This window comes from Tiliqua scincoides, chromosome 1, assembly GCF_035046505.1.
Source record: "Tiliqua scincoides isolate rTilSci1 chromosome 1, rTilSci1.hap2, whole genome shotgun sequence".
In the NCBI taxonomy this organism is placed as follows: Eukaryota; Metazoa; Chordata; class Lepidosauria; order Squamata; family Scincidae; genus Tiliqua; species Tiliqua scincoides.
Genome location: NC_089821.1, coordinates 176,711,958 through 176,739,763, shown reverse-complemented (window position 1 = coordinate 176,739,763; position 27,806 = coordinate 176,711,958). Strand labels below are relative to the sequence as shown.

The window sequence follows — 27,806 nt, the reverse complement described above, 5'->3', positions numbered from 1 at the left end:
CTGTCCTGGGACCTGTGCTTTTCAACCTGTTGGAGACAGGGTTGAGCAGTGAGGTGGCTAAGTTTGCAGATGATACCAAACTTATCATCTGCAATGATGAGTGGTGAAAACCAGAAGCAATTGTGAGGCGCTCCAGAAGGATCTCTCCAAACTGGGAGAATGGGCAGCAAAATGTTTCAGTGTAAGTAAGTGTAAGTAATGCACATTGGGGCAAAAAAAATCAAAACTTCACATATAGGCTAATGGGTTCTGAGCTGTCTGTGACAGATCAGGAGACAGATCCTGAGGTGGTGGTGGACAGCTCGATGAAGATGTCAACCCAATGTGCAGACGTAGTGAAGAAGGCCAATTCTATGCTTGGGATCATTAGAAAAGGTATTGAGAACAAAACGGCTAATACTATAATGTAGTTGTACAAATCAACGGTAAAGCCACACCTGGAGTATTGCGTCCAGTTCTGGTTGCCACAACTCAAAAAGGACATAGTGGAAACGGAACAGGTGCAAAAGGGAGCGACTAAGATGATTACTGAGCAGGAACACCTTCCTTATGAGGAAAGGCTACAGTGTTTGGGCCTCTTCAGCCTAGAAAAGAGGTGCCTGAGGGGGAACATGATTTGGACATACAAAATTATGCAGGGGAACGATAGAGTGGATCGTTCCCTCCCTAGAGTTGCTCTTTTCCTTCTCATACAACACCAGAACCAGGGGACATCCACTAAAACCGAGTGTTGGGAGAGTTAGGACAGACAAAAGAAAATATTTCTTTACTCAGCGTGTAGTTGGTCTGTTGAACTCCTTCCCACAGCATGTGGTGATGGCATCCGGCCTAGATGCCTTTAAAAGGGGATTGGACAAATTTCTGGAGGAAAAATCCATCACAGGTTACAAGCCATGATGTGTATGTGCAACCTCCTGATTTTAGAAATGAGCTATGTCAAAACACCAGATGCAAGGAAGGGCACCAGTATGCAGGTCTCTTGTTGTCTTGTGTGCTCCCTGGGGCATTTGGTGGGCCACTTTGAGATACAGGAAGCTAGACTAGATGGGCTTATGGCCTGATCCAGCGGGGCTGGATCCAGCGGGGTTGGACACAAGGAACATCTAAAGGTAGAGAAGCAGTGTCAGATGGGGAGACAGACTGAAACAGCAGATTTTGGAGGTAATGCAATCAACACCACTACTGTTATCTTTAGGGTGAGGTTTCTGAGAGGACAGGACATCAACAGTGGTGGTACCACTGGGGATGGAGAAGAGTAAGTTTCACTAAGAGTAAGTTACCTGGAAGAGATGAGATAAAAAGAGATCCTGGACTGCTGTCTGTGCTCACTGGAAGAAGAGCAGCAATTCCAGAGGGACCAAGAGAAGGGGTGTGAAGGGGCAGGCAGTAAATGGGGATCAGATTATGAGAGGGAGTCAGGATGCCATGGTGCTGAAACCAAGTACTAAAATGTTGAAAACGGTAGGGATGTAGATGTACTGACAAAATAGGAGTTGGAAAGTTATCCTTCTAATCTAAACCAATACATATTTCAAGACCCGTGGCATAAAGGTCTATTAAAAAGCAGAAGTTTTCATTATTCTTATATGTATAATCCCCATAGGCTTGAATAATATCTTGTGGCAATGGTTTTCATAAATGATTTAATATATACATAACACAACTGGACCTACAAAAAGCTATATCATTTACCATGTTTTCTGAGATCAGAACTATTAAACGTCACTTTGATGTTTCACACTTAATCTTGAATTTAATCCAATTTTAAAAAAATACTTATTGGTGGCTCATGTAAATAGCATACCAAATGTAAGCAATTCCCTAATCAGCAAACATTAAATAAAAATGGTAATCTAAAAAGTTTCTTATTGAATGAAGTAAGTGAAGTGAGGCTCTTAATACACTTAAATGAATCTATTTTTTCAATATGGTTTAATGTGGAATTCTCACATCTAAACCAAGACTTGATCTAGAACCTCAACTGTTTTCTAATCCATTATCAGCTGCCACAGCATACCATCTAGGCCATGCACACAGATTATGAGATGTATTCCATCTTCTGAACCTGCTTCCTCTTCAGTGCTGAAATAAGGTACAGAAGATGCCAGTCTGGGAACATCACTATACATAAATCCAGGGAGCTGAAGTTGCTTCAGTTCCTCTTTAGCCTGGAGGAATCTGAAACAAACAGACTTCATTCAATTCAGTAAAATGCTGCATATGAAGATAAGGAGTAAATCAGACTTGCTTAACTTTCAGTTCAGTTTAAGAACACAGGTGGTTGACAAGATTGTCAAAACAAGCAAACACAGTGTTTCAGATCAGAAACCCACAGGCATATAAGCATAACAGATTAGTTACTCTAATTATTAGTTAGTCTAATAGTCTACACTATGTGTAGTAGACTACTACACAGCCAATCCAAAAGATACATGTAGCTCTGATGACTCTTAGTAGCTTTTACAAGTTATCTGCAGTGGCACTTTGAGAGGCAAGTGGAGCAATCTCAATATGCTATGCTGAAAAATCAGCATCCAGTTACTATGCATCAGCTGTGTACACTGATGTCTTAGTGATGAAATGCCTTTAAGGAGCCTCCACACTACCTTGAATGATCACAGACACATTTCTGTTCCAGGTAGCAGCACTGGACAGGTATCACACTCTCATGTTTATTAATGATGATGGTTGCTTGCATGATTTGCAACTCTATCATGTTGCATCTACACAACTATCTAGGCTGGTTTGCAGGACTGTAGGTCATGATATTGAAACTGGTATGATGCTATTTTGAGACAGATACTTGCCTGTAGAACAACCCATAGGACTGAGTCTTTAAAAAGCTACTGAAATTTAAAAATATGAAGTCATATCCCATACAGTTCATAACTAAGCTACTAATAAAATTCAAGATCAAAACCAACAGCTGCCAATCTCTCTGTGCACAATTGGATCAGGCACTGAAAAGACTGAAGATGGGAAACTTAACGTATACCTCTGTCCAGTTCTCAGCTGTCTCTAAAAGCAAATCAAACTTTCCAGGTTTTAACAAATGTTAAATTTTTAGATAGATTACTTTAAAATCTTATTCAGTAAAAAATAGTCAAACTTTAAAATAATTCATGCCTCTCCCCACCCCAGTCCAATTTCCCACCTAATTGCAAAAAAAGTGATTACAACTGGGATTCACCTCTTTCAGGAGCAAAGAAACTGAAAGTTGTGCCTTGGAAATCATTTCTGCAGACAACTAAGATATAGCAATGGCGTTCACCCCAAAAGAACTAGTTCTAGTTCTCAGTCAATAGAGACCACTATAAAAATTATGTGATAAACTATTGGGCAAGCTCCAGGTGGTATCGCTGCCAGTCAGTGGCAAGGCTTTTCAGGGGGGGAGGAGGAAGGCCAGAGGGAGGATCTGGCCCAGGAGGGGGTTGGAGACAGAGGCTGCTGCCAAATCCTAACACCCCCCAAGCCACGGAGATTAACAAGGGTCACCTCCGGTCTGCGTCCGCTCAATAGCAGGTGCAGATCCAAGTAGACCCATTGGGGCCACCTAGGCTCTACATAGGATAAGGGAACTAAGGTTGCCTTCCCCTGAGGTGACCTCAGGCAGCTTCCCTGGTCCCAGACGATACAGTGGTGGCCATTTTGGCACCACTGCTCCTCCAGGTGCTGGGGAAGTTTAGGATTGGGCCCTATGTCACAGCATTAGAAAGTGCCTGACTGAAATTCTTTATATACAATCAATCCTATGCATGTTTACTAAGAAGTAAGTTCTGTTGTGTGCAACAGACTCCCAAGAAAGTGTTAAAGGATTACAGCCACACTCACCTGGGTGTGACTCACACTGATAGAGGTGCTTGTTTCCAGTGAATAAGATAGGATTACAACCTAAAGTCTTACTGAACACGGTGGGCTTACTTCTGAGTAAGGTAAATAACACAATTTTCAAACTACCGACTGAACTCAACAGGGCTTACTTCTGAGTAAGTATGCACAGGATTGCCCTGTGAGACAGGTTCCACCTTCATACGAGCAGCACCTGCCTTTCTCATTGAACTGATACACTATTTTAAAATTATTTCCCTCTCTCCTCCTGTGGATCACAATCATAGTCCTTATGCTCTGAGACATCAACACTTGTATAATTTCATGAAGAAAACCTGCAATATCCACATCCAAACCAAGTAAAAAATAGCAAATAAAAAATGTCTGTATTTGTAAAGTTACGTTTTTTAAGTGAAACACTCAAAATTAAATGCCAATGAAGAAATGGGCACAGTTTCTATATTTTCTTACTAAACTGAGCTTTAAACACATTGTTTTAAATCATATCACTTACGCAAGGATTTGAGGTTTAGGGGAGCACTCATACCAAGGAACAGATGAAGTTGTACTGCTAGACACACTGCCAGATTGCTTGCGAGTTGCACTAGATTTGTCCTTTGAAGACCATAACACACTGCATGGATATCCTCTCAGCGTAGAGGGAAAAGCCAGGCTACTTGAACATAATGGAGCCATATCTGTTGTATCCCTGAAAAGTTCACTATTCATTCGTTCAGTTCTTAAAGATCTCGAAGTTGTTAGCCCAAGATTCTCCTCAGAATCATGTAACACTTCATATAAATTAATATCATCTGCTTCTTCAAAATAACCATTTTCAACCATGTCTTGATCTTGCTCGTCTTCCTCCTCCGGTGGAAGGGAACACACTGACGATCTCTGTGGACTAACCGGATTGCTACTGTCAGCAGAATGTGCATCAGTACTGCTTTGATAGCCAAAGTAGTTCTCTACAAGCCCTTGCTTCAATGTATCAGTACTTCCCTCCAAGGAGAATATGCTCATGCTTGTAACCTCATCTTTTTTTCCAGTTGGCAATTTATCAATCTCTTGCTTTTGCTCCAAAGGTTCACTCAGATTTCCTTCACTTGATGTCTTCACATCATCCTCAGCACAATTACAGAGTGAATCTGAAACCATGCAGGATTCCCCTGGATGAACGACTCCTGAAGGCATTTCAGTTGCTTTTTCTACAGCATGCAAGTCACTCTCTAGCCTTTGGGAATCTTGACAAATTGCATCATTATTTGACGGTGGGCCAGAAACATTCACTGCAGATGCATCCTCATCAAAAACCAACTGTAAGGAGTCTTTTACATTTGAAGGTTGAGAAGGCAGAAGTGTAGTTTCACAGTCTGACTGTCCAGAGAACACTACACACTCATGTAGCAAAACATTTGGTTCTTCAGTATCATTTTTTGTCAAATCAATTGCTCCCAGGTCTAATATAGTTTTGCTGTCGCTTAACTGGCATTCTGGTACAACAGATATTTTAGAGTTTTCATCAGGGGACAAATCGTCATCAGAAGGCAAAGAGTTTATTGATGTCAAGGAGGACTGAATTTCACTAACCGCACTTGTACTTTCAGTACAGTGACTTTCTATTAGGTTTTTAATAGTGAAATCTGGTTTTAGCACAAGCTGAGGAAATATTCTTTCACTGTTGCATGCACTTTGCCCTTGAGGAGTTTCAAAAGTCACATCTGCACTTGGGAGCATTGCAAAAGAGCTTGGTTCACTTTCTACACCAGAATCTGAAAATCTAGATGATGCATAGGTAACATCAGGCAGCTTAAGTATATCTCCACTTACAACTCCAGCATGGGTTTCTTTTGTGGACAAATTGGGCTGGTTGGTTTTAACTCTTGCCAGAGCACCCTCAGTATATCGGAAGTCTGAAAATACTTCCTTTTCAAGCAGTGCTTCCTCTTCTGATTTAACTCTCTTTTCTGTCCCTGAACTTTCAAAGATGGGCTCCTGTAAGTTCTCTCCTCGTGCTACACTTTGTGAAACTTCTGTCCTTGTTCCAATTCGAACACACACTCTTTCCCCACCATAAATATTTTTACAATATGGTTTTACCTCTATTTTTGTAACTCCTGGTGAACCATAAGAATCTTCAACAGCATTTCTATGTGTCAAGCTGCTATCACCGTGAGTTCCCCCAATGCCTGCTTGGGGGATATCAGATCCACCAAAAATGATTGAATCTGCATAATGAGAGAGGACAGAACTACACTGGCTATCCTCACCCCTAATCAGGTTGGCAGTTCTTTGTTCAGTTCTTGAGGGCGTACTCTGAAGGTCTTTCTGACTGAACTGTCGCGTAACACCCTTTGTGCCACAAGTATGCTCACCAACTGTAGAATCCAGCTCTTCTTTCTGGTTACACAAAGGCATTGCTTCAAAGCATTTAGAGATGTCCTCTGGTGCTGCACCTTTCAAGCACTTGTAGCCTACCAAGACAACAGAATCCTTAGAGTTTTGCTTTACAATTTTTTTGGGATTTTCAGGTTTCACTGTTTTCATCAATTTGGTAACCTTAACTTTGGATTTGTTTGCATCTTCACATTTCCCTTTTGCAGACCTTGTGAACTGCTTTTCATTTTCTGGCTGCCAAGCATGGGAGGGAACTGAAGATCTATTTTTCAACTCTGGGCTAGAAAAGCCAGTAAAATTTTCTTCAGAATCTAGTTTATCAAGTTTCTTTGAGTCAGACCTCTGATGAGCAGCCAGCCAGGGTACATCCATATCTTTTAAAAAGAGGGGAGAAAAAAATTACAATATGATAATGGCAACCAATACTAATAACCAACTATTTAACATTTTCATGGATTTAAATATATGAACTCATACATATATAATTGGACCTTGGTACCTGCAGGGGATCTCTTCCCCTGCAGATACCGAAACCTGCAGATAATAAAATCTGTGGGTTGGCCCACTCTGTACCTCCTGGAAGAGTCTTCTGGCCATGTCCAGGAGGCCTTCTGAGGTCCAGGGAAGCCTTGCACATTCTCCCCAGGCCTCAGAAGGGGAGACAGCTCAGACGTGACTGTAAGATACTTCTGATTGCATACAGAAGATACAGGGAGGTCTTCCTAACCCACACTGGGTCAATTCTGAGGATCCAAAATCTGCAAATAAGGAGGCCTGACCCCAAATGTCAAATTCATTAAAAAATATCATTTTTCCGCCAATAAAAAAACAGATTAATGCATGAATTTATGATAATTAGTACATGGACTGAGTTCTATAGAGAGCACTCATGTGTGCAGCAGAGCTTCTTTTATTTGCAATACCACCCAACATATTCATAAGAATCTTGTAAGATAGAAAAATTACTAAACTCTATGTCAATATAACAAGACAAAATTTGAATAGCCTTGATTTACCTTTAGTGACTGAATCTAAATATCGATCCTCAAAAATTATAGGCAAGGAGTTTAGATCTCCATCTAGTTCACTGCATTCAATAGGTAGAGGTGGGAGAGAACTACAGAAGGACGTGCTTTTTATTGCAGTACACATCTGGAGGTAACTCTGAGCACTGAAAGACATCATTTTATGTTGAAACAGCTGTAAAAAAGTAGTCCTGCACCACAATCAATAACTGATAATACCATTAATTTTATTCATATACCCTTTGACATAGACACTAGCTTGTGCAAATTCATTGTGTTAATAATGACAATTATGTGATATTCAATACAGCTAAATCAATTTTGATTACATAGCATCTATATTCATCATCAGCATAAGTAATAACCTTTTGGAACAGTGCTATTCATGCACTGTCCTGATTGTAAAACTGAGCAATCAATGAACAGAAAAAATGAGGGAATATAGGGTATTCCTAATATAGGATATTACAGGGCAGCAGGCACAATATGAGAAACTGACAGCCCAGTCCTATGCAGGATTTGGCTGTACTATGGAGGGTTTTGTGACAGTGGAAGAACCTCTCCACTGTCACAAAATGTGAGAATGTTCCCCATCTGTCACCAGAGTTGTCCACAGCTGCTGGAGCAGGTTAGGCTACGGAGGGGGCAAAACTGAACAGGAAGTGGGAAGAAAAAGGGGGTGGAAAGGCTGGGGGGAGGGGTAGATTTGGTGGCAATGGCATGTGCTGGAACCTATTCCCTCCATCAGCAGCCTCCCTGCCCACTTACTGTCCTCGGACTTGTGCCAGAGCAAGAGGCTTATGGAGGAGCAAAGGGATTTAAATTCCCTTTCTGTTCCAAAGCTTCCAACTCCTTCCCCCCGCCCCGGTGGTTGGATACACCACACTCATTTTCAATGAGGCTGCAGCAGAGTGGGGGAGGGACAGAATTGGGCTCTAAGGCTAGGTAGGATCCACTGTGAGGGTTAAGGAGCTGACATGTGTGAAGTCCTTCAATTTAGTCTCTGAACCCTGCCTCCAAAGAAACATAATTTTTGGTGTGTTTGCAAAGACCTGTCTACAACTTAAAAAACAACAACAACAACACACACAGTTGAACCAGCAATTAAAATAGTACATTGCTATTAGCCACTCAGTAATGTAGTCTCAGGATGCTACATAAACCACGTTGTGAAAAGGTTTTTGTTGAAAAGCAGCATACAGGCCCGATCTCCTAATCTGCAGATTTGGGACCCACAGACTTAACTCACTGTGGGTTCTGGGTCTGATGTGAAAGGCAGAACCTGAGCTCCAGGATGTGACTGGAGGTGTTTTCCTGTCGCATCCAGGAGCCTTTCTGAGGACCAGAGAAGCCACATGAACATGTTTAAAGAGCACTTCTGGTTTTTGTGAAAACATGAAGTGTCCTTCCAATACTTCTGGGGCATGTCTGAGGCCCGTTGACTCTGCGTGCAACCTCTATAGGCCTCAGAATTGTTCCAGATGTGGCCGGAACAATTTGAGAAAGCCTGATTTATGTAGCACAGGCATATTAAAGATATTACTATGCTAATTACAGGGTGCATGGTGAGTGTGTGTATATACACATGCATGCACAAAAAGAACTGTACAATGATTCCGTAATAGTTAGTAAACAATGAACTCTTCCATAATCTTCTCTATGTAAAGAAACTTACTGTAGTTCTTGATATGCAAGGGCTGCTTCCCTTGGATGTTCCAGATAAAAGAATGCTTCAGAAAATCTGCGCACCTAAAAGTTTCAAGATCATAAAACAAGAGGTTCACAGTGAGGGGCGGTTTGCCTTTCCTTTTCTAAGAGAGACATATATGTCACAGTTTAACACCAATGGAGCACGTTCAACAGACAATAAAAGCATTTGTCATAAAATAGTAAGTTAAGCTGAATGAAAATTGTGCAGCAAATATTTTAACAAGAGCCCAATTTTTTCTCCATTTGGAAAGATATGTCCTAATAAAACCCCATTATGTGTTAATAAAATCCCATTATGTGTTAATAAATAATAAAAAAGTATTAAGAATCACACTAAGCAAAATTCTGTTATGCTTTGAGTTATGCCTTCTTTCTCAGTATGAAATGCACTTCATATTTATTGTCATTGTCAGTTGTGCAGACAACAAAAGATGTCTGCCCAAGTCAGGCAAGTCACCACTCATCAGAAAACCATGTATCTATGTCTCCAATTATCAAACATCTTTTGAGGGGGTGTTGAAAGGACATCAGTTATTACCTGAAATAAAGTTTCTTGGAAAAGTTTATTTCCCACTTTCTCCCTAGGATGCCCTCCTGCTTAGAGACCCATACTTCACCGAAGCACCAGTGTTGACAGAACATCAGTGGGACTTCTCTACAATGCTCCTGAAGATCACATCTAGGTGCAAGTGGAACAACCTTTCCATGGATTCCTCCCATACCATACGAGTAACACAAAGATGAAGGAACTACATGACCAGGATCAGTGGTATGGCTCCCTCTTACATGAAACTTGACCTTCTAAGATACGTTATTAGAATAGCAAGGGAATAGCATTGGAAGCAACATCACTGGTCCTTCCTATGTGATTCCTTCATGCTCACGGCATGGCAAGAAGCTGTTAGGAAGTGGTTCTTACAGTGCTGCTAATAAATGTGAAGACCCTTTCCCAGCTTCATCAGATTGGCCACCTTGGCCTTGAGCAAATGTATATTTTCTATTGAAGATCAGGAGCTTTCTGAACTCGGTACATACCTGGAATGACTGACAAGATAAGCAGAAATTCACATATCATATGTGTATAACACTAGATTGCTCCCAGCCACAGTTTTCCTACACATGCCAGCAACTTTTGACTTTATTCCTCTGATCTCCATTCACCAAAGGTGAGCACATAGCAATCTCACTCTTTTACCTTCTTAGCACATGGTTAGGCAGTTCACTTTCCTTCATACTTTTGCAACAATTTAGGTTAATTGGATATGCTTCTCAATAGAGTGTGTGGAAACTTTAAGGGTTATTCAATAAAGTCAGAATACATGTGCCATTGGCCTTTACCTCAAGGGCATCAAAGTCAAGAAGCAAAGTGACCTGGGCAGCCAAGGGATGGTTTAGATCAGATATGTATTCCAAATTATACTAAACTTAATCTATATTTCAATTCTAAAACTTGTTCAGAGTTTACACACAATAAGAACTAAACATAAAATTAAAACTTAGCTTTACCCAACAGTTAAAATCTTTCAGTGCTCAAATGTACCACAGATAAGTCGAGGACAGGTTCTGAGCCAAAATAATGGAATTTTCTATGACCCTCGGATAACTCGGGGCTTAAACTTAGGGGGGTGTCTGACTATAGTTTTGTCTGATTTTATCCAAGGCCGATCCTGAAAAATAACCTACCACTAATTGTTACCTAAGAACTGTAGTCTCTAATTTATTAAAAACATAGTAAAAGATCATAAGATACATTTTTATTCTTTTTAAATTCTGGTCTTCACCATCTTTTTGTAAACATTATCAAAGTAAGTGCACTGTAAACTACATACCAGTAAAACAGTGGTTCCCAACCTGGTATTCATGTACTCCCAGGGACACTCAACAGGACCTTTAGGGGTACTTGAACAAGAATGGCATAATGGCAGAAAAAGGCAGGTTGTGCTCCAGAATGCCTTGCAAGGACCAGCAAGGCAGGAAAGGAGGTAGCTAGTTGGCTGTGAACCCCACCAATAGCTAGTTTTAGGTCATCAATTCATGTATGAAACAGTGATTGAAAACCAGCACAGTAAAAAAGCTGAAACATAATATGGAAAGTGATCAATCAGCCAGAATTTCTCAGCACACTTCTGGTGCAAAGACAGTCTTCTTCAAACAGATAAAAAGAGAAAATATATGATGAATACATGAAGTCTGGGCTTTCATATAGAGAAGAACGAGGGCTTGTATTATTAATTACAAACATTTTGCTAATATGAAGGATACAATTTATGGAAATGGGCTGCCAAGGGATATGCAAGTGAAAAAGGTTGGGAACCACTGCAGGAGAACCATGAATCAAATCTACCTTTAAGGTGTCTGGTGTGTTAAGCCAGAAGCTCTACATATAACATACAACCCATAACACATAACTGGGAGTGTGCAATTCAATTCACAGCAGAGAGATGCAGCTCCATATATTTGCAACCCTTTTTACTCAGAAGCAGACCCACTGCTTTCCATGGGAGTTATTCTTAAATAATGGTGCACTGAATCGTAGTCTGGGACTTTATTTCAAATAGAAAGGAGGATCCCATCCTGGTGTTGAGAAAAGAAAAAAAAAGATCCCTGCCAAATGCATGCATTTGCAAAAAAGAACCAGGTTGCAACAGCAAAAGGGAACAGAGGAGAATAAAAGGTTAACTTTGGTTGGAATTTCCCAGGAAAGTTACTATAGAAACTAAGATCTCTGTATTGCTTCTGATGGGCAAGAGGTGCCTGCCTGAGCAGAGAAATGAAACTTTTCAGAGTTGAAAGGCTCTGCCCTCTGATTGACCCGGAGATTAGGCGAAGTGATAATTGGAGCTTGATTACTTGGCAAAAATTTTACATACTATACATAAGTATCTAAGGTAGTTTTTTGAACTAAAAAAAGACCCAGTTTTAAGAACGAAATCTATCATTCAGTTTTTGAACTGGGCTTTTCTCCACTAGGACTTGGATTCTATTTTTAAAATCTGTCTCGTAACATGCTGAATACATACACGCATTGTATGATGTTCTTGTGATAATAGCGCAGTGACATCATCTTGAAAGTTAATGGCCTCAAGAAATTGTCCCCATAAAGCCATCAAAAGCGAACAAAGCTGTGCAAGATTCATGTTTATAAGTTCGGCCAGTTCATCAGGATTTTCCATTTTCTGCATCGATAGAAAAAAATATTTTTAGTTTTAGAAGTTAACTTTCTAGTCCTTCAAGATGGACATAGAACAGTTTGTCTCAAGAAGCCAAAAGCAGATGTTCTCAACACACAATCTAAAAATAAAAGCTTTTAATGCTAGACACCTTAACAACCATCCTCCTGCAGGTCATTCATTTGCATTAAATTTAACTTTGCATTGCTGTATGATCCATTCTTCAATAAATTTAAATTTCAGGATTACAAAGTTTCTGAAAAGTCAACATAAGAAAAGCCCTGCTGGATCAGTCCAAGGATCTATCTAGTTCAGCTTCCCATTTCCACCAAAGTCCAACCAGATGTTTCTAGGGAACCCAAAAGAAAGACAAGAAGGCCAGGGTGATCCAACACATTTCTGCCTTTTCACTGTCACCAATTCGCTGTTTTTACTGCACAATTCACTGTGTACCCCATAATCTCTCTACTGGAAAGTCAAGTAATATCACCCATAACGCTATTTCATTATTGTGCTCTTTGTCCTGGCATGAGAGTAATTCTAGCCAGTGGGAAGAGTACTTTCTGGGAGCCATGGGGCCAGTCAGCACCAGTTTCCTGCTTTAATCCTTATTGAGGAAACCCTACTTCTCAATTTCCCTCATAATGACAGATGCCCATTAACTGTTATCACCTGCTTCTATGACCAATTCACAAACTTGAAGAGGTCTTATTTTCTTTGCCCACAATTTCAAAATGTACTCAGGAACCATTGGAGAGGGACTGTCAAAAAGTTTTTCAGAACTCCTGTATCTACGACATTATCCCTATAACAGGGCTATAAAATTATGTGAACCATAAAAAGATATTCCTTAAATTCACAAAGAAGTAAGCTACAGTAGCTTATATTGTAGAAAAGGTATCTAGGAAGAAAGCAAAGATATTGGCCCAGAACAGAGTAAAAGTACCTTTATTTCTTCACTGAGTTCCAACAGACGTGCTTCTACATCTACATCTATGTTCTCTGAAAAGATCAGAGTACAGGTAAAAAGAATATTAAAAACCACATTTTATAAATCGTACAGCAAGACGCTATTCCAATTTCAAACACAAAAACATTTTTGTCTCGTTTCATAAACACCACCATCCAGGAAATTTTAAAGGCAAGGTTAGAGTTTTCAAGATATTGAGAGAGTCCACCTGTTGATGTAAACATCTAGTATTTCACTATTTATTATTGAATTTTTCCTGTATAAGATGTAACGAATATAAAAATAGATCATGTGATATTCCTTATAACTGAAATTTTTAAAATATTCAAATTTATTCTGTGAAAATTCCTCCATTACTCTCTAACATTCCCTGTTCAAATGTGTCTAGGTTTTGACACTGGATATTTAAATTCACACCTTTGGAATTATGTTTCTCTAATAAAATCTGCATGGTGAATTGGAGCCAATCTAGCTCTGATTTCAGTTTCATTGCACTGTACTTTTTTATTCTTTGAAAACTTTTTGAAATATATGATCAAGAAAAGGCTAAAAACAAATAAAAGTAAAACACTACTTCCAGATGTAACAGAAGATCACAAGAACAACAGGGTGTTTAGGTACATAGATACCATTTTTTTTTTTAATGGAAAGATTTAGTTTGATCACCTAAAGGTTACAATTCAGTAGAATGCCTTCTTTTTAACCAAGGTGTAATCCATCATCAATGGGTTGTATTCTAAGTTTAGCTAGTCATGATTAAATTCCATTACTTTCATAGTTAAAGGACTAAATTCCTTAGTCACGACTACTAATAACTAGACTTGGCATACAACGTATTAATCATTCTTTTCCATACAGGGACACCATCCTAGAACAGCATAAGAGAAATAAGCTGGGGGTTACAGTCCCCTTGGAACAGTTATCTTTAACAATTGCAAATTGGGCTCTGTTGCCACAAGGGGTCAGGACGCCAAAATGCTGCCCCCCCAACCGAAAAACGTCACTTTCTGCTTTCATGGAAAACAGGAAGTGCCTTTTCCAGCATTCTGAATGTTTCGGAAGGCTTTCTGGGGGATGGAGAGATAGTAGACAGCTTCCCTGGCCCTTAAAAGACCTTCTAAGGCATCAAAAACAGGCTTGAAGAAAGAAAAAATGGTAGTGGGGGAAAGGTTGCATGCTGCTCCCCTGCAGGGTGCCGCCCAGGGCCATTTACCTCACTGACCCCCCCCACCCCCACGGTACGCCAGTGATCTTTAAGTCACCATAGTTTCAACAAGTACTTTGTGTACAGTCAGCCCACATCTTACACCCACTTTACCTACACGAATTCAATTTCTTTATGCCTGCCTATTGAGATTTTCACTTCGTGTGTTTGATGAAGTGGATTGTGGTCCATGAAAAGTTTATGGTGAAATACAATGGTTAGCCCTTAAGGGACTGCAAAATTTTATGTTGCTTTTACTGCAACTGACTGACATGGCTACCTGTCTGGAGGCTCTTTTGTCTCCTGCACAAGCAGGGCTTCTGATTTTGTTTTCTGGCCTGTGATACTGCCTCCCTTTTTTTGCTTTTCTTTTTTATAATAAGTCACATGGTTTTGTGTGCCCTTCATAACGATGCTCTCCTATAGACTACTCTTAAGCTAGAACAGTTAATCAGCATGGGGCTAGACTTAAACTTGTAGTAGGATGGTACCAAATTAGTACGGTTCAGGCAGCTAAATAGAGAGGTGTCCCATCTAAATTTGAGGCTCCCATTTCACCTTAATTTCAAATATGTATTCTAAAAATATTTGTAAAGAGTATGCTTTCAGATAACCCAAAATATATATTAGCTTGTTTAAAAATAATCCGGTTTTCATTTTTAATTACTTGCATGCAGTATTTACCTGTATGCCAAAGTGCAGTGGACGACAGCTTTCACACCCAAGTAACAAAATGGTTGATCAAAGCATTATACAATAAAAATGAAGTACAGCAGACAAGGAGAACATAAACATTGTAGCTATAACAAAAACCAAGTTGTTTCATAACATCATTATATCAACCATATGGTTTCTTTGTTAAAGAATCTTTCATTTTTACAAGTGCTAGACACTCTGTGGACATTATGCATGCTGGCATCAGTGCAACTGCACACACAAGGATTGCCACTGGGCCTAATAGCACCCATCTCAATTCTCCTCCTTGGCATGCATATGCTTACACAATGCAGCAGCCATTACCTAGAACGGCCACACAGAGTGCTTTCTGTTAACCTATTTAGCCCTTCATCTCCAAGCTACACCCTCACTCAGCATTTGCTCTAAGTTGAATTATGTATCCAAACACTGTTTCAGTGGTGAACAAGGGCTGGGTGGGAAGAAGTGCACAAACCACATATTTTGGATAATGGGCAGCACAAACTGAAAAAGAAAAAAATCCACTGGGTCCTATGGCAATTGTTTCCCAAACTGTAGGCGGAATCACAGTCATTTTCATGGTCAGACTGCTGGACTTACAAAACTAATAATACTGAGTATTTAATACTAAATAGTAAGTATTTAGTACTAAATACTAAAATGAGTATTTCTTTATGCAGTTTAAACCAATCAATATCAGTCATCACCTCCTTTAGCCAATTATGTTCAGAACTGCCATGCAATCTGCTGTTGGTTCAGAAAGGCAATATATGGGTTTGCATCAATAATTACCCAGAGAGGGGAAGTTTGGGATGTGTGCGATGCAGCTCTAAAATCTTTCTGTGGTAGGGATTTGAATACTAGCTTTTGAATGGAAGATTATGCTGTTATTTTAACCTGCTAACAAAGCCATTATGCTTTGCAATCATTTCAGGTTTAGAAACACAAAACGGGGAACCTTAACTACAATGAAATGAACTCATTTCATCATCATTGTAGGGTGAAACAGGGCTGCATTTAATGGCCAGGTTCAGATGCAATGCTACACCATCATTTAGTGCTAAAAGAACAAGTCTCAGACTCACACACAGCCTCCTTCACCCTGCCCATGTAAAAAAGGATATTGAAAGTGTTCGCTTTCCCTGTTAGCTAGGTAACTATGTTTTATCTTAACTCACACAGTTAGGGTGAGACATCTTTTGGTCCCTCAGAATCATGAGGAAGCAGCATGACAGTGCCTGTCTGGCTCAGCATAGTGTTACTCCTTTGTATAATCCTGTGGGGGAGCCACAAATGATTATGATGGATGGTTCACCTGCACTCCCGCCTCCCAAGATTATGCCCTACAAGATTTGGATGTGGTCAGTGAAAGTCTTGTTTAAATTGGTCCAAGATAACAAACAATGGCTTAATCTTGGTTTATAAAAAACCGCAAACTACTGTTAGACCAAACCACAGTTGCTCAAGCTAGGACTTAACAGGGGAATTGGTTTATTCAAAAGCAGAAGCTGACAATCTCCTCTTGCAAGCATATCAGGAGAAGGGAAAGTGAAGTGCAAAAACTTGAACTCTCATAGGGCTAAACCATGACTGGGTTAGGTCTCAAATAGGGCTGAGTAATACCATTAGGCTCTTTGCTCCTGTTTTAACATGAAATAAAAGATATGCTTTACAAACAACAAAAAATATGTTTTATTATAATGAAACCTAATGGGTTATAAATATAACCCTCTTTTTAAAGAAACATACCTAGATAGGCGTCTCCCTGGATTCGTAGGTATTTTCTTCTGAGGAGGCGTTCATAAAGGACCTGCATGCTGGACTTGGCTAGTTATAAGGATTGTACACACGACTAAGTTACTACACTCCTTTTTTCATCTGTGTCTTTATTATTATTAGCTTTAAAGTTAGTAAGAAAATTTAACACTCACCTAATAATTAGTGCAATTAGATAAGAAGAATTAAAGAGCAGAATTTATAAGTTCTAGTCAAAGAGTTACTGATGTACATTATGGCCCTTATTGGACTGTCATTACCTATTTGTTTGTTAACTCAGCAGTGCCCAAATGCTAACAATTTCTGTTATTTAAAATATGTAAATTTATACACAGCAGTGTATGCCATTTCTTTGTACAAGATTCAACCAATTTTTTAAAAAGCCAGTTTTGGAACAAAAATGTACATCACAGAAATCTGTAAATAGTAGGCAAAAGAGAGAACAGCAATCATAAGGTAAATGGAAAGAGAAGAAGAGTGACATTTTTCTGAAATTGAAACAGGATTTCAGAACTTTCCCTCCAAAATCCCATTTGAATCTCAAGATTTTGAAAGCGATTTTATGAAAACAAAAATTTTAGATCGTTTCTAACAAATTACACAGCAATTATATTATAATGGTACACTTTGTTCATAAGACTATTTTCAGGGAGTTGTATCCTGATTTGTGTAAGCAGAGAGAAGTTCACATAAGACAACTTCCTTGCCCCATCCTTTCCACATCAGCCCCCTGTGGCCTCCCAAAAAGTTTCTCCAGTAGATTGGGGGACTCTCATGAGAACAGGTTGCTTACCTGCAACTCATGTTCTTCAAGCAGCCACCTGTGCAGTCACACATATGAAACCTGTGCTGAGTTTTACTCAGAAATATTGAGAGCTTTGACCAACAGCAGAACTTTTCAATCTTTTTTGCAAATACCATTTTTTCCTAATTACCAGACTTTGCAGGTACCACTTCTGCAAGTATTAGCACTGCCACCAGAGACAACAGTGGTGCTCAGGAGTGGGCAGCTTGCTTTACAGTTGCTGCTTTGCTGCACAACGTCCTTCTCTTTTGAAAGACCAGGCAGCTGCACAGGTACATCATATCCAGTGGTGAACCGCTGCCCCACCTGTATCCACTTCCAGTGAGATGGGCCAGTCACTGCAACATCATGTAGTTATAACTCCTGTGAGGCCACATATCCACCTGCCATTTGATGAAGTGTCGCTAGTGGTATTAGTACCACTGGCTGAAAAGCAATGACTCACAGAGTATTGTGTAAGGATCCTCCGAAACATATTGAGTATGCCCAAGAAGTGGGTGCCACAATTATCCTCTCCATTTTGTGCAGACCATTACAGCAAACATCTATAGCTGCAACAGTAAAGGAGGGAGGGTTATGTAGCTGCACAGATGACCACTTAAAGAACATCAGTTCAATCTACTCTTTTTCTTTGTGGTCTCTGTACAGGCACACACATGGAAACTAGTAAGCTCTCTTACCTGAATGGAGGATGCAGGTGTCCTCAGGTAAACAAGGAATGTAGCACAGCCTGACCAAAGGCAGCACCCAATCCCACTCTAACATCTTGCACATAGTGCTTAATAAGGCCTCATTCTAGAATACCACAGCCAGTTCATGTTTGTCCTGTGGGAGATGATCAAAGAAAAGTGTGAGCTTTTCCCCAGAAGAAATATTGGTACTTTGACATGCAAGTGTCATAGTTCATGAGAAACAGTGACAAGGTTGCACATGAACAAAATTTTCTACGCATGCCACGGAACTTATATTTCTCTTGGTAAATGGAAGCTGTGTGGGGCACTTGCTGATCTTTAGTTTAAGAAGCCTTTATCATTACCTAATTTTGCTTAAAACCAAAGATGCTGATCTCCTCTTGGACCTTACGTATGCATGAGGGTTGGTGCGATATAGGAAGATTTGTTCTAGGAGTCTTTACGCTACCTGGAGAAGAACCAGGAGTCTTGGAAAACCCAATGGCATCCATTTGGACAATTGGAAAGTGGTATCATTAGTTTAGACAGCGGGTTATGTAAATTTCTAGGGCAGAGGCTTAGCCACATGGCTCAATTGCATTGCACAGAGGCAGAGGTCTTACAACTGAGAAGCTGGCTTCAAGTCAGCTATGATGTAAGGAGGTCTGAGGCCCTATAGAAGGTATTTACTTCCAATTCCAATGAAATTAGATCCTGAGTCTGGGGGAGCTGTTGTAACTTGAGAGCCTGAGGTATTACTAATGAAGCCGGAGTCTGAAAAGTATTCATGCCAAGATGCTCGTCATCAGGATCTGTGGTGGTGCCCAAGACTCCAGCATTTATACAAAGTGAGGTGAAGCCAAAAAAAGCATCTGGTCATCAGAGTGGGAGCCAATGTGACTGGTAGCAGTCACTGACTGGATAGAAAGAGGTAGAGCTGACAGAGCTGGAGAAACCAATGAATATGTAGTAGAGGTAACTGTAGCTGTTGAGAAAGAAGGTCAAAAGTATGAGGATGAAGATGTCTGTCCCAGCCGCACTACTGAATCTTCAAAAGTCTGGAAAGTATAGCCAGTGCCCATTTCAAATCCATTGGGCAGTGATGAACTGCAGCTGGAAACCATGAATGCTCTCTGTGTGGTGTCACAGTCTTATTAGTCTCAGTAGAATGGTTTTTAGAAAGGGGCATACAAAGTTAGATCCAAGACAGGTTCCATACCACACATCTACCTCCCCAATGAGATTGTGAGTAGGAAGGAAGTCAGTAATATGGTTGACTTGGAGAGAAAGCACATCAATATTTCTAGTCCTCTCTTTGGAAGGTGTTGTAATAGTGGATGCAAACATCTGACAGTCTCTTGATGAAGACTTCTCATTTTTTTTTTTTTACAAATGTATATTAGACAGTTGCTATGGGAGGGAACAGCCTTTCCTGTTAGCTGCATGGCACTGTGGCCACACAATCATAATGGAAGCCCCATCCAGCTGTAAAAGGTTGCTGTGCCCTGCAAGAGGGTGGCACTGTGGTGAGAGAACAGGCATGGCAACATCAAAGCCAACATCAAAGAAGTGCCAAGGTTGCATAGGTCTCCCAGAATAGAAAATGGGGAAGCCGATATTAAGCCAAGTTGTTTTGCAGGACAATTCTGTTTTGCACAGAATTGATTACCATTATCACCTGCTTAGGAAGAGTCTCTCAGAGGCGTGGATCTGTTCCAGTGGACCTGTTTGACAAAATACTGACAAAGTGCATCTGCCTACTTTTTGCTCCTTGCCCAGGCAAAAGGGGCAGCATACATGACAGGAAGCTTGCTCTTACAAACACTTTTTAAATGGAGGTGTTGTGACACAAGTATAGAGCCTAAAGAAAGAGGAGAAGCAACTGAGAGAAAACAAAAAGTCAAACCATTTAGAAAGATAACAACGAAGAAAGAAAAGATAAAAACATACATATAGATAAGGGTACACTAAGCTCATTTTGGAAAGAAACCCAGAAGAAAAGTTCTCTTTAATGCTACCGCTGTAGTGGTCTGCACAAAATGGGAACACGGGGGAACATAGAACCACCAATTGGGTACACGTGTTATGCTTGAGAGGGCAGGTCTTTGTGACCAAACTAAGTTCCCAACTAAGATATGCACAATCACAATTTCCACATGTATGTGTGCATATAGGCCACAAAGAAGAACAGGATGGCATGTGGTGCGTGAGACCACAAGGTGAAGGGGCAATCTGTCAAAATTGGGCAGAGGTGCCTTCTGCAAGTAATTTCCACTCACAGAAGTTGCCTTTGCCCAGTTTTCAGCAATTCCTCCCCAATATCCTATCCCACCAAACTTCCAGAGTGGTTGCCAACGCCTCCCAGAAGATGGAGGGGTTGTGGTGCAAGGAAGCCCCCTTACAAAATATTTCTTCTGCTCACAGAAGTTCAGGATACAATTCAATGTTTGCAATCTGGGTGCAGAATTGCATGTAAGTAGGCCCTAATTCAGACTTACACACATGCAACATGAACTGGTCTAAATCCAGTATATCGTATTCCCATCTTCAAAAATTCATATACAGAATATTAAAATTACAGAAACTGTCAGCAATAAAAGCATCACACATTGAAAATGAGCATTTGGTTTTAGAATATTAGATCTCTTTTCTACTTTAAGTTCTCTATTCAAAACAGGTTAATAGTTTGCTAATAAATAAGCCTGATCCAATTATCACAGAGGTTAGATCAACCTCATTTGAGCAAGCTTTTATAGGATATTACCTATTATTAAGAAGCACTTTTTAATCACATGTGTAGAAGGTAAAATATTTAGAATGCTTAAGAAAAAAGCTAATGCATTCCTACGGTTTGACTAGGGCATTCAGAGCTGCATGACTGGCATACCTTTAGGTAAAAATGAAGGGTTACATAATAGAAAGTGCATAAACTGAACAGCTAAAGCGACTTTTAAGACTTTGTTAGGGACAAGGGGATTTAACTGTAGAAAGAAAATTATGGGTCTCCTAGATACCCCAATTCAATCAACACACATATCTATTTTTTCATATACATAGAAACCTAGCTTGCTACACTAGGACAGCAGAATATATTCCACAATATAGTATTACATATTAACTGCAGGACATTACTCTACCTAGATCCTGTAAGCAATTTCCACAGTTGCATACTAAGCACCACATCTTGCCAAGTGCAAACGCACTAATGTAGCTTTCTGCTACTCCCATGGTCTTCTGGACCGGTTGTAGCAAGTCCCATCAACATACCATATCCCTCATTCTACCAACTACATTGACTGGAAGGCAATTCTTCAAGTTTTTGGATGGTTGTTATCTAAAGTAACTTAATCCAAGCTGGAGACCATTGCGTCTCAGCAAAACTCTCCCTGTCCTGGCCAGCACTTACTGTTCTGTCAGAGCTCCACTCAGTTTCTCCTTCCACTGCGGCACAGGGATGCTCCGGGCAATTGTATCTATTGTCCAGTGTTCCAGCAGGCTGTGTAGCAGGATGTTGGCGCAGACGCAGCAATTGATTGGAAAACTGAGCAGCACTCTGACAGAACAGTAAGTGCCGTTCACTGGGGGGAGAGATTAGGCAGCGTGCCAGATCTGGCCCATGGGCTGAAGTCTGGAGAGCCCTGATCTAAAGGACTAGCATATGAAACCATTGAGAGCACTTCAACAGTATGTGTGCAGCTCTCACATACCCTGACAGTGTTTTTAGATTGCTGCTAAAGCCTAAGTGGAATAATTTCATACTGTTAAAAGAACAATGTTAGTCAACAGGGGTAGATATCATCCACTTTATCTTTGTCACACCTAACTTCCAAGCATTTTTTGAGTCTCATTTTGCATGAAGTTTTTACACACGTAGTTAATAATTTTTTTGTTATACTATGCACTTAAGTAGGAACAATACAGCTTGTAAACATCTGCAATTCCTACAGACAATAAAACCACAGACACCCATGTCTATAACAAGTTCTATCCTTTAAGAGGTTTCAGCTTTTTAATGAAGAATCTAAGCTTTTAATGAGTTCTACTACCGTTTAAGTTTTTTTAAAAATTCAAACCTACTGAGTAATTGTGCACTATAAACACTAATTTTAAAATGTGGAACTAGAAGTGTAACAGTGACCTATATACTTTAGAGAAAAATCACAACTGAAAGGAGCCACCTACATCCACATAAGCGATACTGTAGGCACACTTAGAGCCTGACTTTTAGTATAGCTATACTGAAGCACAACCTACTTTTTAATCATCTCCAAGTTAAAAAGCAGCCTAATTGTCTGATTAAAGAATGGAAGGGGGGAGAAGGAAATAGGGGCAGGGTTACACTCTACTGAAAGCTACAAACTGAGCCTCTACTGAGGCTCTTCATGGTTTACTTCAAAGCCTCTCAAAACCCAAAGTTCTGTGATTAGTTGTATGAATGTGCAAAACTCCATTACATGTGATTGCACAGAGACCATGAAAACGACAGCTTACCTGCAACTCTGCATTCTGGAGTGGCCATTTGTGCAGACACATGACCCCTTTTCACTTATCTTCAAATGAGTAAAAATGACTTGAAGTATATCAAAGAAGGGAGGTTCTCCAAGACCCCAGCATACTTGATGCAGATAGGGTTTCTCCAGTTCATGACAGGGACTGAATGCTCTACAAAGCTCTAGAAGCTCCCAAATTCACCTCTGTTTGTACACAGAATTACACTACATGCAACTGCATGGGAACTATGAAAAAGAAATCTGGCTTCCAATGTATGGTACGTCTAGTATGCACCTCCCACTCCAACTAGCTTTGTTGAATATTTGGAAGCAAACCAATAAGGCAAAATTTAATATCCTTTGTAATTCAACAACCCTCCCCCCACCATAACCTTTGGTAAATATACTAGCCTAGTATTAACAAATGAAGACATGTCTGTTTCTAAATACACACCCAGCAAGTGGTTTGAAAAATACATCTTAAGTTTATGATCTACCCTGATAATTTGAAACCAGTATTGGTAATATACAATTACTGCTGTATCTGTGGATATTATATTCATATATATTTCTACTTTTCAGCACAAATACATCAACATATATTTCATTAAACATGCTGCATTGTAAAAAAGCAAATATCCAAGTCAAGAAAAAAATAAAAAGTAGCCAGCATGCTTGATTAAATTGCAGTGTTTCATGCTATCTGAACTATTCCTCAAAACAACTGCATCCCAGCTCTAACAAACAGCGTTATACAGCAATGTATCTTATAGATCACAGAAGATAAATGAGTAAGAGATAGAGAACAGTAGTATAAAAGTTCATTTCAATCAATACAGAAGCATACCTGTATCCAATTTCTGACAGAAAGGCAGCTCCTTTGATAAAGTGGTGAAGTAACTATGCAATCCTTTGAATGCAAGCAGTAGGCTGGCACAAAGTGTGTGATGGAGATTATAAGCATGATTCAGGAAAGGTTCTGCTATTATGAAACTGCAGCCCTAAAAACAGATTTGCACAAACATTAATTTTAATTCAGAAACAACATACTCAACATTTAAATATTAAGGTCAGAATCCCAAGTACCCAATACAGCTCTCCCCTTTTTGGCAGTAGCCTTGAAAAAAAAGCTCTGGAGGACTTCATAACGGAATTCACGAGGCATGAGATGCAATGGTTGGAAGGAAAAAAATGGCCACCCTCCTACACTCTGAACAAGCTGGCTCCTGGTACAAGACTACAATTCTAACCTATATATATCTACACACTTTGTCAGTAGTAAGCCTCACCGAGCTCAACAGGACTGTAAGGGGAACAAACTGGGAAAACAAACAGGTGAGGCACTGCAGTCAGATAACTCAGGATTTATTGTCTCCAAGCAAAAAGTTCAGCAAAAAGAACAGGGGGCTTCCCCGAAAAACCTGCTTCACCTTCATCCTGAACCACATAGCACCTGAACCACAACACTGGCATTAGGTAGAGTGCCTCCTTCCAGGGATCACCTCCAGATATGGTCTCTGAAGGTATCAGAGAACCTATACTACCTGCTGATGTAATGATTCTATAGGATCTGTGCCTTGGCTGGATCTCACATCTGCTTGAGAGCGCTGCCTAGCTCGTCCTTGGTTGGACAAGATTGCTAGTTGGTGGCCTCCCCCAACTGCACTGGCAGCTATCCTTTTGGGGGGCAAGGAAGTCTTTTGGTGCTGCTGCCACTCTGTCTTTCTCACTTGTTCCCTCCTCCTTCTTCTCTTTTCCTCCTTTTTTTGCCCATTCCAGTTCTCTTCCAGTTTCCCCCTCACTGCTTCTACTGCTCTTCCTTTCTTTCTCATTTCCAATCCTCCTCCTCTCCCCCACATCTCCACGCTCCTTACATTCTCCTATCTTCCTCTTCCTCTCTGCTCTTCCCCCACTTTCTCTCCCATGTACCGCTTTTAAGGGCTTGTACCAGCCCCACCCCGCATAATACAGCTCACAGCTAAGTGTGGATGACAACCAATAACATTAACAGCTGTCGCTCCATGCTCCAGCTCATTGGCAGCACCTCTTCTTAACTTGGTGGAGTGCTACAGTTAGCTGGGTGCTATATGGACTTACTTCTGAGTAAAAACACATAGGATAGTCCTTAATGCAGGGTTTCTCAAACTTTGAGGGAACTTTACTCCCTCAGTAAGTTCTTGTGAGGGAGGGGCTAGGGCAGCAACGCGATTCCCAGGATTGCACTGCTAATGGGGGGGGGCAAGGGGAGGGTGCTTGTGACTTACTTGGCATGGTGTAGGGCTGCATCAGGCTGCAGGAGGTGCAGGGAGCCCTGCGCAGCCCTCCACAAGGCTTGGAACCTGCAATAGAAGCAAACGTAAAGCACTTCTGTTTTGCAGGAGGTGCTTTGCGCCTCCTTCTATTGCAGGTTCCAAGCCTCAGGGGGCACTGCGCAGGGCTGTGCAGGGCTGCGCAGGGCTCCCCACACCTCCTGCAGCCTGATGCAGCCCTACACCATGCCAAGTAAGTCAGAAGCACCCCCCTTGCCAGCGCAATCCTGGGGATTGCGTCGCTGCCCTCCTTCACTTCCCCCGCCCCTTAAAGGGACGGGGGAAGCGTTACACAAACTGGTGGGTCACAGTCCACCAGTTTGAGAACCACTGCCTTAAAGGATTTCATACAAACCATATACTGTAGAAAACTAGATCTGATATGCAATACCACAGGAAAAATAAGGCAAAGCTTCAGTCAAGTAATCTTTCAATATACAGGATCCTTTACATTCATGTTATACGACTGCCATATAATACAAATACTTTGTGCACAAAAATACCATATTTATTTCTGCCAGCCCATTAAACTAAACATCAATAACTCTAGAAAAAATTATTACAATCTTACATCAGCTGATAATTGTTTGGTATAATTGTTGCCAAAGACGACACTTTCAAGAGAAGGAATCACAGAGTCCCTGTTCTGTGCTGGTGCATTCCTGTTTAGCCAAGTATTCTTCACTGGGCGAGGAAAGCTAACAACAAATAAAAGCAACATTAAAGCCTCAGGTTAGAAATACAAAGTGAATTAGGGACAAATGAGAGAAGAATAACCAATATAGCATGACATCTTAACCCAAAATATCTGTTTGGAATCTACTGAAACTAGGAATACATGCAAGTGTACTTCTCAGACTGCAATAAGGAATGTAGAAACCTTGCAAAGAAATTACTGGATGGATTCAGGTAAATGAATTGGTAATTCTAGCCAGCACACAAATTACCATACAATTAGTTTTAGGCAGCAAAGAGGGTTTTAGGTTAGTGTTTCTCAAATAGCAGCCCTTCCAAATTTCATGCCAAACTATTTCTGAAACCAAGCAGATCTTTAAAAGCAATTTTTGAGATAGCAAGCAGAGAGGAAAATGTCCTGTTCAAAGGAGGAAGTCAACATTTTCAGTGGGTATGGCCAAGCTCTTGGATATACTTAACATAGCTCTTCAGATCCGTCATGAACTCTACTTTATCAAGATTAATGATTAAAACACATGTTCTACTCAATTTAATTACTTTTGGATAAGTTATAGTTATTTAACATAAAAATCACTTGCAACCAGATGACATAGAAAAGTCAGTACCAAACACATATCAAGGTCTAACAAAACTACTTTTTCTAATTAGCTGAAATAAAGCATATGCCTCACATGTGAAAAGACGCAAAGTTACATACATACTATTTACAATTTTTAAATAATGCAATTTGTAGGATAGATCAGTTTCACACAAGGTAAGAGATAAAAACAGGCCTGTGCTATCTTCTAGTTGCTTAAGCTTGTGTTGTCAGGCACTGAATTCAGCTTTGCGGTAAGCAGTCACTCCTAAGTGTGAGTTAACAATGAAGCACCAATAGCCAAGTTCAGTACTCACACACAGCCCAATCCTGAGATGACCGGCGCAAGGGGCTGCAGTAGCACTGAAAATGGCTGCTGTTGCATCCTACACACTCCAGGCAGCCGCAGCCATCTCCTCCTTCGGAAAAGGGGACTTTGACCCGTCCCCCTGGGTAAACCAAGTACCCTGCAATGGGGCTACATGATTCTACAGTGACCCAAAGGTCGGCATAGAATCAAGAGCCTCCATGTCGGGCAGCTAGTCCGACAGAGGCTCTGGATCCGGTGACCCACCCACTCCCTCCCCTCGGAATGCCTCCTCCCTGCCCTCCCTCCATACCTCCACCTACCACTTCACTGCTTGGTGGGCTGCGTGACCGCCGATCAGCAGAGCTCTGGCATTCCACAGCCACTAGCCCAGTGCCAGCCAGCACTGGACTAGCACCAGTGGAGCACTGGAGCTAGGGCCTGCAAATGTACCTTACAGCATGTCTGTGACAGTGCACACCATGGTGAGCTGGTGCACACTCCATAGGATTGGGCCCACAGTCATCAATGAACAGGTAGTACAACTAAGAGCTGAAAAAAATCATTGCGCAGCTAATACTGAATCATCTTTACACAATTTCTAGTAATATTTAAAAAAAATTAATTCAGAACAATCCCTACACAGCATAATACAGATATCAAGAAGACCATAGGCTAATCTGTCAAAGAAAAGCAGCCAATATGATTCCGTCTCAATAAATAAGACTCTTGTGACATCTAAAAGACTAATGAATTCATTTTAGCTGAAGCTTTTGTGACTGAAGCCAACATCATCAGCTGCATCAATGCAATGAGCTCCAGTTACAAAAGCTTATGCTAAAATAATCAACAAATAATTACCAATTACATCTGATTAAATAATTTTGAAAGCATGAATAACCAACATTTATATCAACTACCTTATCAATGGCTGATGAAGGGCAACTAAAGAGGCATGGACTATAACAGAGATAACAGAGAGATGAAAGTAATCAAACATAACATTGACATAGTGATGAAGGCCTCGGTGTAAGGTAAAATGCAACTTCAGTGTTCGGCTGCTAATTAGTTGCAGTGTGCTCAGGTCCTCTGGCCTAAAAGAAGAAGACTATAATCACAATCACCGTTTCATAAATAAATGATAAAATTGAATGCAAGTATCCAAATCAACATGA

The 27,806-nt window shown here is 40.5% G+C and overlaps 1 protein-coding gene across 2 annotated transcripts in view; it reads right to left on the bottom strand.

The window, feature by feature from the left end:
* Nucleotides 1-27,806, bottom strand: part of FAM135A (family with sequence similarity 135 member A) — a 78,030-nt gene that overhangs the window by 17,224 nt on the left and 33,000 nt on the right. Inside the window, exons 7-16 of one of the 2 annotated variants that reach the window (XM_066612425.1) lie at nt 27,552-27,725; nt 25,623-25,749; nt 23,590-23,743; nt 16,750-16,827; nt 13,077-13,132; nt 11,981-12,136; nt 8,926-8,999; nt 7,242-7,396; nt 4,343-6,599; nt 2,018-2,178 (exon numbers count right to left, since the gene is read on the bottom strand). In XM_066612425.1, coding sequence (XP_066468522.1) covers nt 2,018-2,178; nt 4,343-6,599; nt 7,242-7,396; nt 8,926-8,999; nt 11,981-12,136; nt 13,077-13,132; nt 16,750-16,827; nt 23,590-23,743; nt 25,623-25,749; nt 27,552-27,725 — 3,392 coding nt within the window. Of the gene's footprint in view, nt 1-2,017; nt 2,179-4,342; nt 6,600-7,241; nt 7,397-8,925; nt 9,000-11,980; nt 12,137-13,076; nt 13,133-16,749; nt 16,828-18,261; nt 20,530-23,589; nt 23,744-25,622; nt 25,750-27,551; nt 27,726-27,806 lie in introns of those variants that run through there. The other variant, XM_066612426.1, reaches the window with a different exon arrangement.